General features: G+C 35.3%; 1 protein-coding gene across 1 annotated transcript; it reads left to right on the forward strand.

The window, feature by feature from the left end:
• Nucleotides 1–132: 132 nt before the first annotated feature.
• LOC109033055 (uncharacterized) lies at nucleotides 133–19703 on the forward strand. Its single transcript, XM_019045478.2, has 14 exons — nucleotides 133–316; nucleotides 1774–1960; nucleotides 2638–2800; nucleotides 3788–3923; nucleotides 4439–4605; nucleotides 5296–5401; nucleotides 6439–6685; nucleotides 7260–7405; nucleotides 7925–8096; nucleotides 8611–8776; nucleotides 9742–9876; nucleotides 10316–10500; nucleotides 11373–11575; nucleotides 14072–19703. The coding sequence occupies exons 2-14, from the start codon at nucleotides 1894–1896 to the stop codon at nucleotides 15083–15085; spliced, it is 2907 nt and encodes a 968-aa protein (XP_018901023.1). The 5' UTR covers nucleotides 133–316; nucleotides 1774–1893; the 3' UTR covers nucleotides 15086–19703.
• Nucleotides 19704–19940: the final 237 nt, after the last annotated feature.

Here is a 19940-nt window from a genome sequence, read left to right on the forward strand (position 1 = left end):
CATGAAGTCCTCATTTTCTATTGGCTACTTCCATTTTCATGTTGCCCATGGATTTACTTCTGAAGTTTTTTACGCAACACAGACAAACACACACTAGGGTAACCTCGAACTCCAGTGCTTATTGCTTTGCTTCTCGCTCCTAGAGTACCCTAACACACACCAACACAACATTGCTTTGATAATGAATGTGATGTGATAAGTAATAAGTGCATCCGATTACGTCCATTAAAATTCTATTTTTCAATAGAGTTTCACCTTGCAATCATCATCCCCTCATGCCTAATGTATTTCCTGAATATTTTTCTAAAATATCGTTGTAAGTATTTCTCCATGAAGTTGTTATTCTTCATTATAGGTCCTGATGGGGATACAATAACCTCATCCTGAGTCTCTTCCTCAAGGAAGTTACTGAAATTCCAACCACATTTTTTATTAGTAATCAACAGATACAATCGAACGCGGTGTTTCTTTAATTTGATTAACCTCCGCTTTAAACTCTCGCCATTCGCTTGTTGAAATGTTTCTGGTTTGTCTCGCACGAGCCTCTCATAAGATCAGCCGAAGACTACTTATGGCGAATGAATCTTGTTGCATTCTTACCCCTCTTTTGTCTGACTTGGGTTATCTCATTGCCAAAGAATTCAAGCAAATGAGATCTTTTGAAAATTTCTTGGTCTTTGTTTGTTGCCTGCCTATCCAATATAGATGATCAGAATCTCAGTCTCCTTGTTAAACTATGGAATCAATCTAAATTTATCATCATGCCCTCCCTAATGGGCTTGGTCATCAAGTGAGCCATGCAAGTAATAGATTTAGTCAATGATCTATTGTCTTTTTTACTGGAATTTAAGTGTTTTTATTTTAAGTTAAAGCCAGTTATAGGACTAGGATTATTTTATCGACATTTGATATAAATTTTCTGTCAGATGAGATACCTACAGTTTTTGTAGGTTATGGTTTTTGGTATCTGAAACCAGTATTTTGAACCGAGCATGTCGAGTGACTGTTATCAATCTGTTTTCTCAATTCAAGTACAAAAAAAAAATACATAAAAGAAAATGTAACTTTTTCTTCCAACTTCAAGAACAAGTTAACAAACATGAAGTGAATTCAAGAAAAGTTAACTGCAGCATCTGGTTCTCAAACATTTTGCCTCTTTGTGAGAAACGAATTCATGCACTTCACCTTGTTTTCACTTTTTTTTTACTGTGTTTTCTCCCCCGGTTTCTAGCCTAATTTTCATCATGTATCGACGGTGGAACTACCAGACCACGTATCTTGTTTGCAGTTTTTAAAAATCTCCGCTTCCGTTTTAATTTTTTGAAGGAGAAGTAATCAATATCATTTATTTAAATTTTCACGGAGTTTTCTCAGCACAAAGAAGACAAAACACGGAAGTTTTCACGAATTGATGTTGAGTGGTTTTCCATTCAATAAGTAAAGTATGGCAGGAAGTCTACAACCTCGCAAACCGAGATACTTGGTCTGGTTGTTTCACCATCATTTTATTTTTTTTATTCATATAATTTATCATGAGCATTGAGTGAAGAAACCTATGGTCCACGTATGATTTGGTTTTTACATTTGATTTGATATAAATCCAGTCTTCAGTTGTACATTCTGACAGAACATCAATTTTCGTATTCAGCATTTTATAAGTTATTTTAGCCCTTGTAATTTTCCATGGTATGACAGATCTGCGATGTCTCAACCCAAGTCCAAGTTCAATAGGTACTTAAGTGTAAATAATCTTTTGTCTTCTTTTGTTCTCAGGTGAAGTACAAGGATGGCATGACTCTAACTATTTCAAGACTGTTTACGAAAAATAATCCTAAAAGTCTAGTTTGAACGAACGACATAACGAATCTCTGTGTTACCATTATAATAGTCAGCATGAGTTCAATTCCAAAACCAACCCGGTATTTAAACTATGCACCAAACAATCAAAACTGTCAGGATGGTGAGTTTTTTTTGAAGTCTTAAATGCATGTAAGGTTAGATGTGTAGTAGTTCATGTCCTCTCTTGGGAGGAATATTGAATCTATTGGCTGCAATATTGTCCTTGATAATTTTGCCCTCAGCATTAATAAATATAATAATAAAATCAACAGCAGCCTGATTTTTTAAACTATTTCGGCATAACAAGACAAGACTATCCTAACCTTGTAATATATCTCATTTTGATGTCTTACCGGGCTACTTTAAAAGTACAATTAATTGCCGGCAGCTCCCTTCAAAAATAAACTGCTGACGTTATCACCGATCTCTGTGTAGTGTGCAGTGAGAATTTTGCATTTAATCATTCTCCCTTGTGATTTTTTAACTTTAAAAGCATAAGCAGTTGTTTATTCCCTGGCCAGTATTCATTAACACCAAAAACCACATGAAAGGTCACAAAGATTCAGACAGAGGACCTTAATTCTAGAAACCAGATTTTGACGTACTTAATATCACAGCCACGGTGCTTATCCTATAAGTATAGAAATACTCATTTTTTATTCTAGTTCACTCTAATTTGATTCTAATCCATCATATTCTCCTCATCTGTCAAGCAAATTTTTTAGACAAAGTTACAATATCAGGCTCCTATCTCTTGAAACCCATAATGTTTCTGATCTTCAGCTGGCTTATCCACAGGTCAAAGTGACAGTGAAACAGACCTGTCAACATCCACAGAAAATTTAAGCCATGATGAACGATACTCAATGCGGAATATGCCCCGCCAGGAGCCGCAAGGTCAAGAGACTCGAGGAAGTCAGGACTCAACATACAATACTCTTATCATACATGATGAATCTAGGTAAAACTCTCCATCAATCCTTTTTTTTGAGATGCTGAGCATTAGTCTACCTTCTAGTCTATCCTTCAAGTATTTTAATCTTATCAATTATTATTTTAATCTTATGTTCATGTTTTTTTTTCCTCCCTATCGCTATTATTTATCCTACTTTAAGGTGCTCATTTTGTGGACCATCAAACAATAGACATCCTGATCAAGAACCATACATTGACCTCTTGATTGCAAAATAGTTAATTTATAACACTGAGTCAGAAGAGATTTGCTCTGCATTGAAGCTTGAAATTTACTTTTTACCTCCAAAATTTATGTAGTGCAAAAACCCGCAGGGAAAAATAAAGAATTGGGTGCTGGCTAAATTGAATCATTATCTTAAATTATTACAACTTCCTTAACGTGATGGACTCCAAACATGTAACTTCTTTGTGCTGATTTTGACAAAAGCTGTGCTGTAAAGTGAATTTTTTAGCATTTTCACACACATTTGCTTAGAAAGATGTGCCCATGTGTTAGACATGTGGAGCCGTTTGTTCTGAATTAGTTGAGGCAGCACCTACTTTATTTTTGCCGCTGGCTTTCTATAAATCACCATATAACAATGCAAAAATACTTACGCGATACTTATCTCTGTGTTTTTTTGCACTACCCAGGTAAAATGGCTAATGCCGTTGTTCTCAGAGAATATAAAATTGATTTAAACCAGAGGTCACCAAATTTATGCCATTTTAGGGCTAAGGGCATCAAATTTAGATCATTATCAACCTCTTCTTGTGCAGTGGGAGTCTTTAGAGTTTGATCCTAGCAAAAGTTGGATAAAATGAATTGGATGGTATTAAAACAAAATATTGTTAATTGGTGCCTCGATAATATGAAATCAGCATGAACTCTTGAGGTCTAGGAATCGTAAAAAGCATTACAAGAGTAGGAGCTCAAAAAATGTTCCTCTTCCTTTTTTCTGCCACTGATACCTAGTTCTGTTTTTTATTGCAGGATACCAACGCGAAAAGTACAAGGTATGAACAGCAGCAACTATAAAAATCACTTGCAGAAGGAACAGAAATGCGTAGCTGTTCAAAGCGTGAGAGAAATTAACAATATTCCAGATGACTACTTAAGCCAATCCCAGGTGAGGATTTTAGCTGATGCTTTAATGAATTTTTCTGTAACTCGACAAGGGTTTAACGACTTAAAAAAACAACGCACTCGTCAAACACTGCGAATGCAAAGTCTTGCCGAAACAAAACAAAACTTCTTATGTTGTTGCAATTTAATCCAGCGACTCACCATAGTTCCTTTTCACATTTTTAGGGATAGAACTCAGAAATTTGAACTGTTCCTAAGTTACAGCAAAATTCCAGGGGTTTTTTTGGTCCCCCTTTGCAAGCAACAATAATTTATAATTAGCTCTATTCTGTACCACAAACTGGGTGGTATCAAAAAAAGAAGAAAAAAGAAAAAAAACAGAGTCAGCGCATGTATAAAATAATTTTTTCAATTATTACAAAGATAGCACAACAATCTAATTTTCAAACTGTATTAAAGAAATGATTTGACCTGTTATGTTTAAATTTGTGAATAATTTATCAGTGCCTATTTTTGTGAATTTGTCTAGTATTTTTTGTTTTGTTTTGTTTAATGCAGGTCCTAAAGCATTTAGCCAAAGAAGTAAAGGGGTCGGAAGATAAGAGCACAGGATGGAGAAATGAATCTCGAATGTCGATGCGACATCTGTCCAAATCTCAGCCTGACTTATCTCGTCTGAGTAACCTTCAATACTATAACTTTCAAAATACAATGGGAGACTCAGTGTAAGTATAATAATTGCTTTTTAATTTTATAGAGCATGTAAATCTCTTTCTACTAACAATAAGTTGTGTTCTTTACATTTTGATCAATTTTTTTTAGTTACTCTCAGGATTGTAGAAAGTTTCAGATCACACACTATTTGTACCAAGCTGCCATTTATGCCTCACAGCAATGATTTGATTTGCTTCTTGAAAGTGTTGAGAAAATACTTGATTTGCTTTTCGACAGTTATGAGCAAAGAATGGAGTTAGTCCTCACAGCCAGGGATGCAGAAAATGTCCGAGCGCGCCAGCCCTAGCTCAAGTGAGGGGTGAGGAAATGTGTGAGGTACATTAGTTTTTCTCCACTTTTTGGGGATGCCACAGTCGAAGAATACCAGGAAATGTCAGAGAATTTTTAAAAGTCAGGGAAAACCTGGAAATGTCAGAGAAAATACCGAAAACGTCAGGGAAAATTCGTTAAATTACCTTTATTTGCTTTGTAGAGTGGGTTTGAGGTTTCAAACAACAAACTTTGCCTGAAAACTATTTTCATTTATGTCTTCTTAACCATCTGTCACATCTTTAATTGTCAGGGAATTTCACCAAAATGTGTTGGGGAATGTCAGGGAATTTCGTTTTCCGAACTCTGTGGCAACCCTGGAAAATATGCCCTTTTGCATTGGGATTCATTTTTTTAAAAATAATTTCCAGGAAAGAGCAACGGTGTATGCAGATGGTTGACCTTGTTCTTCAAGAAAATAATAATCTGAAACTTGAACTGGAGCATTGTTACCAAAGAGTAAAAAAGTCCTTGAAGGTAATGATTTAATTATTTTATTAAGATATCCTCTCTTTGATCTGTTTGAAAGAAAAGCTTCAAAGAAAATATCCTAGATCTAATTTCAATATCGTAACACATATAATAAACGTAGAAACGTTGTATAAGAAACGTAGTTTTTTACATGGAATTGGACAATTTTTTAACTCATCTTTTCATTGTGCCAGTGAGAAACTCAGTCGAGAAATCATAGATGCAGACAAAAAAAATCTTTCACAGCTGCATCACTGGTTTTGGTTTTGTTAGAGCACATCAGGTGGGCATAGCTAGTCAGTTCTAATTAGAAGCTTAGGCACTCTGCAATACCATACATTTCAGAATGTCAACCCCTGGCCAGAGATGCACCACACGCCCTCTGTGGTCTAACCACTGAACAACTTCCACCGTTTCTCTTCTGGCGGCTATGCAAGGTTATTTCACTTAACTCTCAATGACCAGGTCTCTTGCTTGCACAATAAAAAAAAATCAATAGATGTCGGGTACTTCATAAAAAACTGCATTTTCACAGATAAACAAAATTTTTGGTCAGATATACATATTGATATTGTAATATAGTATAAATTTTCATATAACAAATGAAATTGTTCAAAAAATACAACTCCAGAAATTCCTAAACAAAAAATTTGAGAGATTCATTAGGTAATTCTCTTTTTAATAATGTTGCTGGATTTTTTTTTTAAAGAAAAAATCATCCAATTTTTTTCTCTGCTGCGAAGTGGCCTTTCCTTTTTTTAAGTCTTCTTTTTGCAGCCCTACGTCTTCTCAGTCATTAATTACTTCAGTTTTACCTGATAAGTACGCTTTAATAAATTTTAATTGTTCGTCATGGTTAAAAAATTTACTCATGAGATAGTGTTTGCCATTGAACTGTAACTGTCAATTTTGATGAAGCCATTCTTCCCTTCCAATACAGAGTAGCCCTTTCACTCCACCAGAGCATGTTTACAGCTAATACAATTTTAAATGAAGTGTGGTGGCTTTTATCTCAATAAAATTGACTGGATCGTTTTTTTTAGCTTGAAGAAGAGATTGCAAAGGTGCACCGAGGACATGAAGAACTAGTCGCCTCCTGTGAAAGGAGAGAAAAGCTTGAGCGTGCAGCTCGAACTAGACTCCAAGCTGAAGTTAGGCGTTTACAGGATGCCAATCGAGCACTGAGAGAACAAGCTGAAGTACTCAGTTCTCATGCTCATTCCTCTCAGTTTGTAGATGTGTCTGAAATTACCAAAAGAGAAGCCATAATTGCTCAGCTAATTGCGCAAAGTAAGTTATCATCTTGTTTATCTACTCCCTTAAATCTTTCTTTTAAGTTGCTCTGATCAGAACAGGGTTCCAAGTGTCCCCTGAGTTTTTGGCCCATATTTTTCCTGAGATAATCCTTGGGTAATTCATTAGCAGGGGCCAACCAGGTTTGCTAATGGCCTTCCGGACACCAACAACAAATTTTAAAATGTGTAATAAATGCATGCATCCACTAACTGGACCCTAACTATTTTATTTAACGCCTTAGAACCTTATCAGTGACCGTAGCGCACTGATTAGTGGTGTTTCCAGTCACCTGTGGTTGCTTTGTGCAGCAAAGGGTTCAAATCTTCTTTGCACAAATTAATTTCCATGATTTTTCTCTCTCCTAATCTGTTTTTCTGTCAGTGTATTTTTCTTTTATACATCAATGTCAGAAGTTGAAAATCCTGTTTTTGCAAAGCTGCAAATCTCTTTTTTCTCAATAATCCCTTCAATGTAAACAGTTATTGTTACTTCGACAGTAATTTTTCCCAAAATACAATCTTTATTCCTGACTAACCGTTCATTTTGGTTTTTTCATTCAATTTTTTAGACAAAGAACTTGGAGCAGCCAAAGAGAGACAAGAAATTGAACTTGCAGCTCAACGAGCAACTCTAGAAGAACAGCGAACCCACATTGACATCCTGGACACAGCCCTCACAAATGCGCAAGGAAACGTTGTTCGATTGGAAGAAGAAGTAAGAACTAAAATGTCGAACATTTTTACTTGCGGTTCATTGTATTCACTTGATCTCATATACCAGGGGAACTTCAAAGAAAACAACCACATGAAATTCAAATTTTGCAGTCTCAAAACTTCCTCCCCCTCTCCCCGCCTCTCCTTAGGAGTAAACAGGGGACCATGCCAGCAAATGATTTTTAAAGTTGCAGTTTACAAGCGAATTTTGAATTAATTCCACCAAAATTTAAAATGGTATAACATTATAACATGAAAAGGATTCTTTTAGAGAAAGTGGTACTAAAAAAAAAAATATCGTGTTGGTAGTAACAAGTAACTTTTTGCCCTTCCAGAATTTACTCTCACAAAAAATGATAAAAGTAACCCCCAGGAATTATTTTACTTTGTCATCTTCAAGAGTTCCTCAGCTTTGCACTAGTGCTTTGGCCGTGCTCTCTTTGAAGAGTCAAGCATCTAAATTTCTAAGAGTTGATGTTACCTTATTACCCATCTTTTAAACATTTTTTGTCTCTTTTAGTGTCGCAAGAAACAAATCCATGTAGAAAGAGTTGCTCAACTTCAGCGTGCTCTCTCATCTCTTCAGTTAGCAAGTGATCGAAGAGAACAAACTGAACGAAAACTGAGGCTGCAGCTTGAGCAAGAACTTAGAAATGAAAGAGCAAGGAACACTCAAAATACATCTGGACTGGGTGATTATCTATTTAGCTTACCTTCTTGAAAATGTATTGAAAGATATTACCCTTATAAAAATGTGTAATTTGTTGATCTGATGTGTAATTTGTCTAATCAATGTTAACCATGAACTGCTTAGCAGTATAAAAAATTACAGCAATGACCATTTAGTCATCTTTTTTGAAAAATACTTTGTCTGCAAAAAAAATTCAGTAGAACATATTTAAAATTTTGCTGCGTTTTCAAGCCTGATAATTTATTCGATTTCAAACATAGTTTTAACTCTTCCATCACCACAATCTCAGCATTTGCGCTCAGGGAAATCATACCTTTCCTGCAGCGTTTCTACCTGTTCTCAACGACCCTCATTTAGGAATAATCACACAGGTTTGTAATCATTGATCAAGCTAATAGAGAGACATACAACTTGTAGGCTGAACTGTCTCAAAATTGCTTTAGACAGCGAAGGAATTCTGACTTCCTTTTTTCTCCGTGCCAATTGTTTTATAATTCTTTTTTTTTTATCATCAGGTGTTGAGTTCGAACCTGGGGAAAGCTTGCCAGAATTGAAACGGCGACTCCGGGAAAAAGATGAAAAAATCATGAGGCTTGAGGGAGAGGTCTCAAAGTGGGAACAGCGCTATTTAGAGGAGAGTGAGCTAAGACAAGCTGCCATTGATGCAGCCAGTATTCCCAAGTGAGTCATCATGTTACAACTACTTATTGCATTTTGCAAAAAGGAACCAATAACATTACAATATCATTAAGATTGTGCAACTTTGTTTACGTCGCAAGTGTTTACTGATCATGTAAGCAAGTTTTGTCCCTACTCCCAATAAACTATAAATTCAAGATGAAAGTTACCTTCGTAAATTTAATTTTTTGCAAGATTTCAGTAATTTTACCGCGAAGAATGTATGTTGCACAATCCATTGCAACATTGAAATGCTCTTGATTCTGTTTTGCAAAATGCAATCCAAATGTACTTTTAGTTTTACTGCAGGCCTGCATCATACCAGAAAAGTGAATGGAAAATAGCCCTTCAAATAGCTTCAGTGTGAGTAAAAGTATTTTGTCCTTGCGAATGTCTGAGTCTCACCATCAGAAAATATTTTGAGATGGTTGCATAGATTGTATGCCAACTATAGAACAAACAAAGTGCAGCCATGAGCGCTTTTATTATATGAATTTACCAAATGGACTTGGAGAGAAATTTTTTCTGAATCTAGGTGTAATTTTTCTTCTTCTAAGGGCTGGTTCCATCACCTCTGGTCAAATCTGTTGTATTCGTAACCAGGAGTCAAGCATTTTCCCCCCTGACAGAAAAAATACATTCAGCTTTTAGGCAGCTTTTATATTTTTTCAATTAACCTAACTGCAATTACCCGGTTGTAAGTATGCTTGAGAACTATGTGCAATCCTAAGGGGTCTCTAATTCAATTGTTAAATTAAATTGCAAAGTGAGTAAAATTTTAAGTTTTCAAGTATACTCTTGACTGTATGAGAAATCTCATTGACAAATCTATCTGTGTCTTTGTCTAACTTTCTACTATTAACTGTAATAATGATTGGAATAATGTTGTCTTGTTTTTTGTACCAAGCATATTTCACTCTCATTTTCATTTAAGTTACAAGTCAGTGGAATTGTTTTCTGTTTTTCAGAGATGCCAAGATAGCAGCATTGGAAAAAACTAGTCAAGAAAGTGAGAAGTTGATTGCAGAAGCTAGGTCTGACAAAATTAGGCAGATGGATGAGGTGCATGCTGCTCAGAAAAAAGTCACAGAACTTGAATCAAGGTATGAACACTTATGCTTCTTTGAAAAAAGTTTTTCCTGTGTAAAATGTATTTTATAAGCTACCTTTTTACTTCCAAAGCTGATAGCAAAATCTCACTGGGAATTCAGAGAGAACTTATTGACACTATTGAGGTTCTAGCCATCTAATTTTTGCCTTACAGTATAGCCTCACTCACGGTTCGGTGCCCAAATCAGAAATCCTTAGCATGAAAAATTGTGGAAGTAATCGCAGTATTATTTATATTGAATAGCCAGCAAAATTACTTCAGAAATTCTTAATTTTCTCACTGCTGTATGCGACATCATCATTAAGCATCAATTCCTGTAACATTATTTAGTTCCCAGATGTTCAACAGTTTCTCTATGTCATTTTATCTCTTTCTTTTTTAAAGAGTAATTTAACTAGCTCATGTTAATTGATCATTTGTTTGGTTTTCAGAATGAAGGAACTAGAATCTAAGTTAGCTGAAAGAGATGCCATGATCCGCGTCTTACAGAAGAAACACACGATTGACAAAGAAGTTGTTTCTGGCTCCTACCCCAGCATCTCATTGAGTCATCACACTCAGCACTCGAGTCTAAATACTTCTGATTTGTCCAATGTTCTAACAGCTGATGATCTGGGTTAGTCCTTGTTTCCTCAATCAAAAGTGAATTTAAAATTGAAATGATGGAAAAAGTCAAATGAGGGACTTGAGGCCAAAGAAGTAGAGAAAATACAGAAAGTTGGAAAATATATACATATGCCCGACCGTTTCTGATTACATTGTATACAAGTGCCGAAAGAGAATGTCCATTAAAATAAAAAAACAAATGGATGAACTCAAACAGAGAACATGGTAGCTATTGACTGATGTTAGACTATGTCCTGGGTCAGTCTAGACGTAGGTTTGAAGGGTTAAGCAGAGATACGGATCAAATGGTATTTTTTTAAAGATTCCTAGGAAAAATTGTTTAAATTTGAAAGATTTCATGGAGTTTTATAGTGGAACGAAAATTCAAACTGACGGTGCCAGGGGTACAGAAACTTCTCTGCTTTCACATTTTTTAAGGCAACCTTTGTTTTGAACGTCACTATTTTCTTTGCACAAAAGATATGTCACACAGTTTTCTTTGTAGAAAGTAAGGTATTCAAGAGTTTCTTTCTCAAAAAATAATGTTTTTAACGGTCCTACTAAAAAGCGCATTCATACCAATTACAAAGTAAAAATTCGTATTTAAACTTAAAACAAAATCCTGGATGCCTTCTGCCTCCACATTTTCCCCTCATTTTAAGTGCTTTCACTTTTATCTTGCAATCGGTTTATTTAATGCACTTTGAGATGGTGTGCAAATTCCCGCTCAAAATCAGTATTGTGTGAGTCTCTGCTCTCTAATAAAGTCTCTCAACCCTTTCCTCCACCATTTAATTGCAATGAAAAAGTATTACTTTTTCTTTCAGAATTGAGAATATTTTTAGATTGTACAAAATTAATTAAATAAGCGTAACATTTCAGGTCCCGTTTCTACCGGAGTATTCTCAACAGTCTCCAGTGTTCTGACAAGTTCAACTGGTTTTGATTCAAGCACTTCTTACACAGGAAGCGTTGATAGTGCCTTCCATCATCGAAGGGATAAATACTCTTCAGCAAATCAGAGTTTTGACTTCAAGTCAGTTGATGATCAACTGAAAGAACTTGACTCCCAGATTCTTAGCAAGGTAATCTTTCTAAGTTGGTTTGTATGTTTTTAAGCTTTTTTTCTCCCTCTATCCTCTCTTCACTTGATCTCTCAATTGAACAGATTATTTTCCAAATGCGTAAGCGCCAATCTCTACTTTGGTGGTAGAGGGTCGTTTTTTCTTTGTTTTCTCTGGTATAATCAATCGTGTCTGATTCCAAAATAGCCTTCAAAAAGAACATACATTTTTGAAGATTGTCAACAAAGCAAATAAAACGGTTTTTTTTGCTTTTCTTACATTTGCAATTTTGGAGCTTTTGTGATTTGGAAAATAATCGGCTCGATTCATGGGTTTCTGTCATCTTATAATAAACTTAAAACCTCAGCCTTATTTTTAATATGATACTGGTCTCACCATACGCCCCTTGCCTGGTAGGTGTGGGTATTTGGTATCTTTACCCATTCCATCTTTTAGGACCTCGGACATAGGCAACCTTGCCAGTGCAGCTTTTCTGCTATGTAAAAGGGCTCTTCAGTAAATATCAAATTTTTTACCACTATCAAACTATCTGAAACAATTGGAATGAATCAAATGTCATGGTCATCAAATATTCTAGAGGGTTCTTTATCACTAGTTCCCCAGAAGTTTCCGAAATCTTCTCAAACTTTTTGATAATGATGTGGATGCAAAAAATGTGGCATGTAGTCGCCACCATCACTCTCTGAGGGAGTAATGAAGGCCCAGGGAGTAATGTCGGATCGCTAGCTGTGTAAAGTGCACCCTCCATGGCTAGTATCTTGCTAAGTTTCCCAGACCTCGGTTCGATTGAAAATTACATAACTCCCTTCGATATCTGACAAAGAAATTGAGACAATTTTATGTCTTAATGAATCATTTCTGAAATAAATTATTTCGGTCAATTTTTCTAATATTTAAGTTGTGACAGACTGATAGATAAGGATGAAGGATTTATTCAGATTTCAACATCTTCCCAGGCAGAGTTAAAGTTTCCTGAAGTTTGCTCCTAGTGCAATATAGAGTATGGACTTTTTCTGGCTCTTGAAGTGGCGAAAAAACAAACATTTAACTCCAGAAAATTTTAATTGTAATATTATATAAATTGTTGTCTCACATGGAAATAAGAACTATCTATATATTTATAAAATTTTTTTGGAGTTCCCTTGTCTTTGCTCAATGACTTTTCTTGCATCCTATTGTATTTGTCAGTAGCAATAATAAGAAATACTTTCAGCGTCTTCAAGTATAAAAAAGGTCTGAGGTCTTACGCCTCTTGTCTTTGGATTTCGGAAAAATAAGGTATGATGAGCTAAAGAAATTCTTGTCAAGCTTTGAATGGGTCAGTTTAAATTTTATGTCTGTCATCTATTTTGTATTTGATTTTTGTCGCATTTTGAAGCTTGATTGTTCTAACTCCATCTCTCTTTTTTATGTCCCTGATAATTTGATTTAAAGTAGGGGTGTGTCAGATTGCCTATTATTAATAAGTAGCCTTTCTCCAAAACAGCCTTCCCCCTAGTAATGGTTTTTTCAAGAGGTCCCAGTCCCTCTATATCGTGGATTCTACATTTTTTCTTTTACATTTCTTTTATCTATTTTTCAATTTTTATATTACTTTTAACTCACAAAAATGAGAAAAGTATTAATAAACTAATGAAAGTGCTTAAAAAGGAGGGAAAAAACTCTAAAAATATTTTAAGCAATATTTATCTTTCTTGACTCTCAAAATATTGTAAAAACTTTGAAGCGAGCTCTTGATTTTCTTCACATTGATGTCAGATTTCTCCTGAGAAACCTGAAGTTTTGCATACCTGAACAAAAATTTGAAATCCTGATTCCTTGAGTGTACTAATATTGAGTCTTTAAAAAGTTTGTAACCGTGTGTAACTAAATTTTGAAATGCATTCCACATCTTTACTCATAATTCACAGGTTTTGCTTACTGTTGAAATTTTTGTTTCAAATTTTATTTGTGGTAAATAGCTCACTGAGTCAGGGTGTCTACAGAGCTGAAAACCTATACAAATGGGTGAAAAGAAACGAAATTCAAAATTTTGGGTATTTTATTTGGGAGAGTGGAAGTTTTTGTCTGTTTAAAAGTTTTTTAATTGTCACAACACATTTTGTAATGACATAATTGAGACACCAGAACAAACATTTTACAGAACTATACTCTTTAACCAGGAAACTGAGAATTCCAAAGTCAATTTTGATAGAAAAGGTAATTGCTCCTACATCTTTGGAAAAATTCTCAGTCATGAACCAGAAATATTTTTTATATAGTCTGTGGACACCTACTGAGGATTTTGTTTTTGGAAATAATTTTGTGGTTGTTTCTTACTTCGATAGTCCTCTGCTCCCTAATCACAGAATTTTTTTTTGATCCATATTTCATAATTTTGCATGTCCAGTTAGTAGGTACTTATTGAGTTTGAATTTGTCGTGAGAACTAACCCCCAACTAATCTTCATCCGCCGGGGTCCTCACGTACAGGTTCTTTTTTTGGAATGTTTTTCAGAGAGGTCTTTGCTGTTTTCCAGGCTTCTCTCATCCAGGCACTTCGTCGCGAAAAGGAAAAATATCCCAACCACTATTATCAGGTGTAGGCCCAAGCAGTTTACCTTTGTTTGAAGCTGGTGGTTTTCTAAAAGGTCTAGTCAGTGGTGGAAGTAACCGCGAAGATGACATGGTTCTCCTTGAAAAGCAAGGACTCTGCTCACAACAGCAGCGTCAGCCCGAACAAACTCGAGGCAGTAGTTTGCCTCCGTCTTCGCTACCGCGACCACGACGACATCGTAATGCTGGAGGTGGTCGTCTCGGTGAGTATGGTCGATTGAGCGACAGTGAAAGCAGTGTGCGGAAACTCAGCAGTGATAGTACTGATTTGAAATCAAGAGAATCTCCTCGTAAACTAGGAGAATATGGTAGATTAAGCAATAAAACATCTAGCATGGAGTCAAACGTAGAAGTCAATTCTCAAATATCATCCAAAAAGCTCCAAGAGTTTAATAGATTGAGTGATAGAAGTCGCAAAACATCTGCCAACTCCAGTGCTGATACAACTTGTGATCACTCGAGTTCATCCAACCGTGAGTCTCCTGCTCGTAAATACCCATCTTACCAGTATTCAGACCGAAAAACATTCAATGATGAGAATGCTGGAGTAATCAAACCCCGAGACTCACCTGGAAGATCATTGATTGTTAAGTTGGGTGATTATAATCGATTCAGTGACTCACGAAAGTCATCAGTCAATTCAAGTCCAAGCGAGGTTTCAAACATGAAAGCACGTGACTCACCTGTTAGGTGTTTCATTCCTCCACCAAGGAAACTGTCCGACTATGGATGCTTTGCTTCTCGTTCAGATGTGAAGCATAGCCCCAACAACGACTCAAAACTCCCGATCTTTTCTCCGACCAATGCAATGAAGAACAGAAGAGGCTCATTGCAACATAGTTCTCCTAAAACTAATCTTAATGATGAGGGAGTTCGATCTCTTCCTACACCAAATAAGTATCGTATACAGTTCTGAGTTCCTAATTTTAGTTTGTACTTTTACCTTCTAATGAGTCAGTTGAGCTGAGGAGGAATTGGCCTGCAAATAGTCGATTTCCACAGTTTTTAGCTTGAGTAAAACGGATGTGCATGGTAAAATTGCTTGAAAAATCATCCCTGCTCTCAGATGTAATGATTCTTTTTGCATGTTCCTCTGAAACATGGTTGAGCCGTCCTATGTTACTGCCATCTAAATTTGAACTTACGCATCATAGGTGGGGAAATGGTTACAGCAACGCTTTCTTTCCAAGTACAACCTTGCTGCTGTTTGAATCGTTGTTGAAGTATTGTTAAAAGTTAGGTCAGTTCTGTGGTGTTGCAGTAACGATAGAGCATTCTGAAAGAAAGGATCTTTCAGAATGCAGCAATGGGAAAATCCTATAAGTTCGTTACGTGTCAGCTGAACTTGTCAAAATCGCACGGCCTAGCCTTTAACCTCTGGCTAATCAACAACACATAATGACGCAATGATGCTTCCGCTCATTCTTCTGCTACAGATTCTGTTGTCATATTGATCGAGATGTGATTCAAAAGTAATGAGCACACAGTTCAAACCCTATTTTCAGTCACCCTGTTTTATGGCCTTTTTGCGTGAACTCTTTTTCCGGTTACTGTTATCAAAAAACATCCGGAGTAAACAGTAAGCTTAGTTCGCTTAATACTTTTGAAAGACACGGTAAAAAAGTATGACTCAACTGACTCATTTGACTCATGTTTTAGTAGAATGTATGGTTCGAGGTTATCCATTTTGAAGGCAACAAATCCTAGTTTTTTTGTGCTTGCCAAAGAAGCAAAGCGCATTTTTTTTTTCCCTTTTATTTTTCACTCTAACTGCTAGAGAACAGAACAGAATGCTTAAAATTTCTTCATGAAGAGAAACAGAGTGCTAAATCTTCCTATCTTTATTGAAACTTTTAAAACATTTTTTTTAAAAAAATGTTTAAATATGAGTAAAATGAGGAAAAGTGAAAAAAGAAAGAATATTAATTTTAGTCTTTATCTGAGTCTCAACTCTCACAAATTTACCTCAGTCCTTAATGAGAGAGAGGTCTGGAATTTGAGTGCATGGGCGCTTGAGTTTTTAAATTGTTCTCTTTTTTCCATATTATTGTTTCTACATGCTTGAAGCGTAAGCTCAGAGAAAATGAGATAATTTTAAAACCCACTATTAGAATTTTAAGAGTATCTATTATCATGAACAGTCATAAATATCAGCTGCTAGTCTTGCGGCTCTACCTTATGAATTTATTAAGCTTTCTTCTGAAGGTTTATTCAAGAATCGTTTCTACTTTTCTTTACGTTATATTGGGTTTCAATTTAAATACTTCAGGTACATGCACTTGAGTGTGAAAGGGATTGATAAGGATCATGGGAGGATAAAGAACACCCACTCAATGGAGGATATTATGAACCAAAAAGAATATGTGGTTCCATTATTGTGTTTAACATTGGATGTTTAGCTTTCTTTTATGATCACTTGACTCCTTTAGTTTCAGTTTTCACTCCCGTATGGAAAAGTTGTTTTCTATTATTTTTGCTACTTTTATTCTGAATTTTAGGTACTACTACCTAGTCTGAAACTTAGATAACTCTTCATGTATAAGTGTCTATAGAGAAATCCAACAAAAAGTGCCTTCCTAAATAGCTGTGTGCCTTTGCAGATTTGATACAAGTAATTTTTTTCCTTTTTTTTTACTAACGTATTTTCTAACATTTTAATATGAATAGGATAAGCTAGTTTGTTCTTCTTTATGCCTTGAACAATTTTATACTGTAGAACTTCTAAGTCACATTGAAGTGGATATCGGATGTAAATATCTGTTTCTTACATTTATAAACCAAGTAGGTGAATTTTAGTCTAGAAGTTTAAGGTGTATCCCCTCGGGCGAAAGGTAGGTACACAACTTTGTAAATTGTTGAACATACCTTTTGTGTATTTGTTGGGAAAGTTCCTTAATCTAAGTCACTATCCATCACAAAACTTCAAGCTCATACCTTTTTCTTTATATATATATATTCTTTTCACATGGGATAATTTTTTGCAGTAGTAATATGCAACCTAATTTTCAAATTACTGGCAATCTCTCTATTTTTCATTCATTGTTTGTTAGGGGGAAGAAGGGGAGGAATAAGTAGTTAAAATAAAGAACGAACAGAGGAGAAGGAAATCATTACTGTTTAAGTTATCTCTGCATAATTGGAATTTTCATTCGATATCAATACCTCCAACTGTTGGATTTTCTATGTACCTCTCTGAGGTCTTGTTACCACGGCATGTTAACCTGTGTAATTTGTTGCTGCAAAAAAAGTCATAGCGACAAATATTGACTTAATAACTATTAATTGCTGTCCTTAGAGTAACTGAGAAAAAAAAGAAGTGATAGCTAATTGTGCGGCATTTTGTTGTTCACTGATCGTTTTTGTTTACATTTGGTCAGCATTAATAATCGTTAAATTTCATCCTGTATCTACATATTTTGTTTGATTGTTACTTGTGCTTATGTCTCAAGGACAAGAGGGCCCTGCCTTGTGGAAATGGTAACCGCAAAAAATCGCCAAAGTTTCTCTCATGCTATTTTGCACTGTGTCCTCTGATGACTGCCTGTGGAGACAAGGCCTCAGATATTAACTTTTACAACATAGACTTTCTTTTGTCGTCCTTGTAACCTCCCTGAGAGAGAAAAAATCAGATGTCTCTATGTTGAGCTGATCATAGCAGTATTAGTCAACCAATGCCTTTAAAGCCCTCATTTCTTTCATTTTTTTGAAGTTAAAAGATGGATAATAATGACGGTGTAGCCTTTTGTGCCTTCTCTCTCAAGCAATTAGAAATTCTCTCAACAAATGCTATAGTTGATTATTTTCAGTTGTATGAAAACCAGCACATCTCTATCTCTGAGTTTGTACCATCAGCTAACATTCGTCTTATGTTTTCTGTACTTAAGAAAGAGTGTAAACTTTGAGTTGTCATCACAACACACGTTTAGTTCAGTCCTTCGCAAGTACAGGAAAAAAAATTAAAACTTAATCAAAGAGTAATTGTTAATTCTTGCTGACTATGAAACATTTATCTCTCCCCATAAGTAGATATGAAAGCACTATCTCAGAAACTGAATCATTGCAATAGGATGATTTTTTATTAATAATCTCAGTGATTGAACGAGGGAAACATGGTGCAGCTGTGATTGATTCGTGAGCATGTTTTTTCATGTTAAGTTGAGTTTATCGTTATTGGTATCAGCCTGGCTGCTGAGTAAGAAGGTAAATATCATTGTTGTGTAGTTCTGGAATTCCGTCTTATAGTCTTATCAGACAGGTTGGACTGAACCATTGTGATTGGGTGTGTTTTGCTATTATACATGTGAGAGCCCAATGCACTTTTGGTGCCACTAAGTCGAAAATTTTTAAGTGACTGATTGTTACATTTTAGATTTATGGCACACTATTCGAAAGTGCTCTGAGTGTGCACTGACCAGGGATTTGGCTTGGGACAAAAGAAGACTGTTGGATAATTAAATAAAACTTTCCGAAATTAAAAACGTAATTAAAGATACTTTGTGAGTTGGAGAACCGATTTCATCAGCTGTGTAAGAAAATTGAATTGTTTTTTAATTAAAATATGCAAACCCATGAAAATAAATATAAAATCTTTAAGATAACAAGTTGGACTTGAAACAAAACTATGAACTAATTTTACCTATAAGTAAAATTTTACCTCATTTCAGAAGATGCGTAGATAAACTCCAATATATCAACAGTTAAAAAAATACTGATTCCATTTGTAATCTTCATGTAGGTAGGTTCGTTTGGTTCCAAGAACTTGAACTGAATGAAATGAGACTGAATCTGCCCCAATAATATTTAAGGCTGATACCACAGGTGCCTGTTAGTGATCTGCACCAATTTTTTAACTTCACATGCCTAAAAATGTTTCAAGCCAATGCTAAATGCACTAGTGCCCCCCCCCCTCCCCCCCAAGTGGCTTAAAATCAAGGTTTGGGCCACTCATGGGCGTCTAAGGTAATAATTATGACGAGTTCTAGTCCTCTAATTTTAGAACAGTGATATCTTTCAGACAAGGTTCATATTAAGTATGTTTTGTGATGAAAAAGTATTGATGCAGCTGGCAAATTCTTCCTTCTGTTGTGTTTTAAAAACTCAGACTGTGTATTCAACTATTAAAACTTGTTTGTTGTGAGAAATAATTGCTTACCTAATTTTTGACAAAGCGGAGCTGTTGAATAAGAAATGTCTTAAATTGAAGGAATGTAATTAGATCATTTTTATTATAGTTAATCTGGAGCTTTCGGTGAAAGCTGTTATCAAATCAATTTGAATCAAAAGCAGAAAACCAGGAAAATATTTTTTCTTATATGACAAGTGTCTCAGTAGCATATTTTAAGGTTTCGTTTGGTATTTTAAAACGTCAGCTATGTTACAGCCACTTTATGAAGGAAGTTAAAAATTACATATTTGTTCTATTTTTCTCTCCCACAGCATGACTTGTATTTTTTAAAAAAATTCTCTCTTGTTGCCTGAATTTTTTGTTTGTGTTATTCAATGACATTTTATTAAATTTTCATCATACCAGTCAATTTTCTATTTCATCAAGCAAACCTTCTTTTCAGTCCCATTCTAAAGAGGCTTTCCTATTCAAAAATAACTATTTGACACTTACTTACTTTTTTGCTTGATGTAATTATCTTGGTTGTCAAACTTTAGACTATCACTATGGCCATTTCGGCTAGTTTTTAGTTTGACAACTGAGATATTTACATGGGGCGAAAAAGTAAATAAATAAGTCATGATGCAACCCTATTAATAAAGTCAAA

Source organism: Bemisia tabaci, chromosome 3 (assembly GCF_918797505.1).
Source record: "Bemisia tabaci chromosome 3, PGI_BMITA_v3".
Classification (NCBI taxonomy): domain Eukaryota; kingdom Metazoa; phylum Arthropoda; class Insecta; order Hemiptera; family Aleyrodidae; genus Bemisia; species Bemisia tabaci.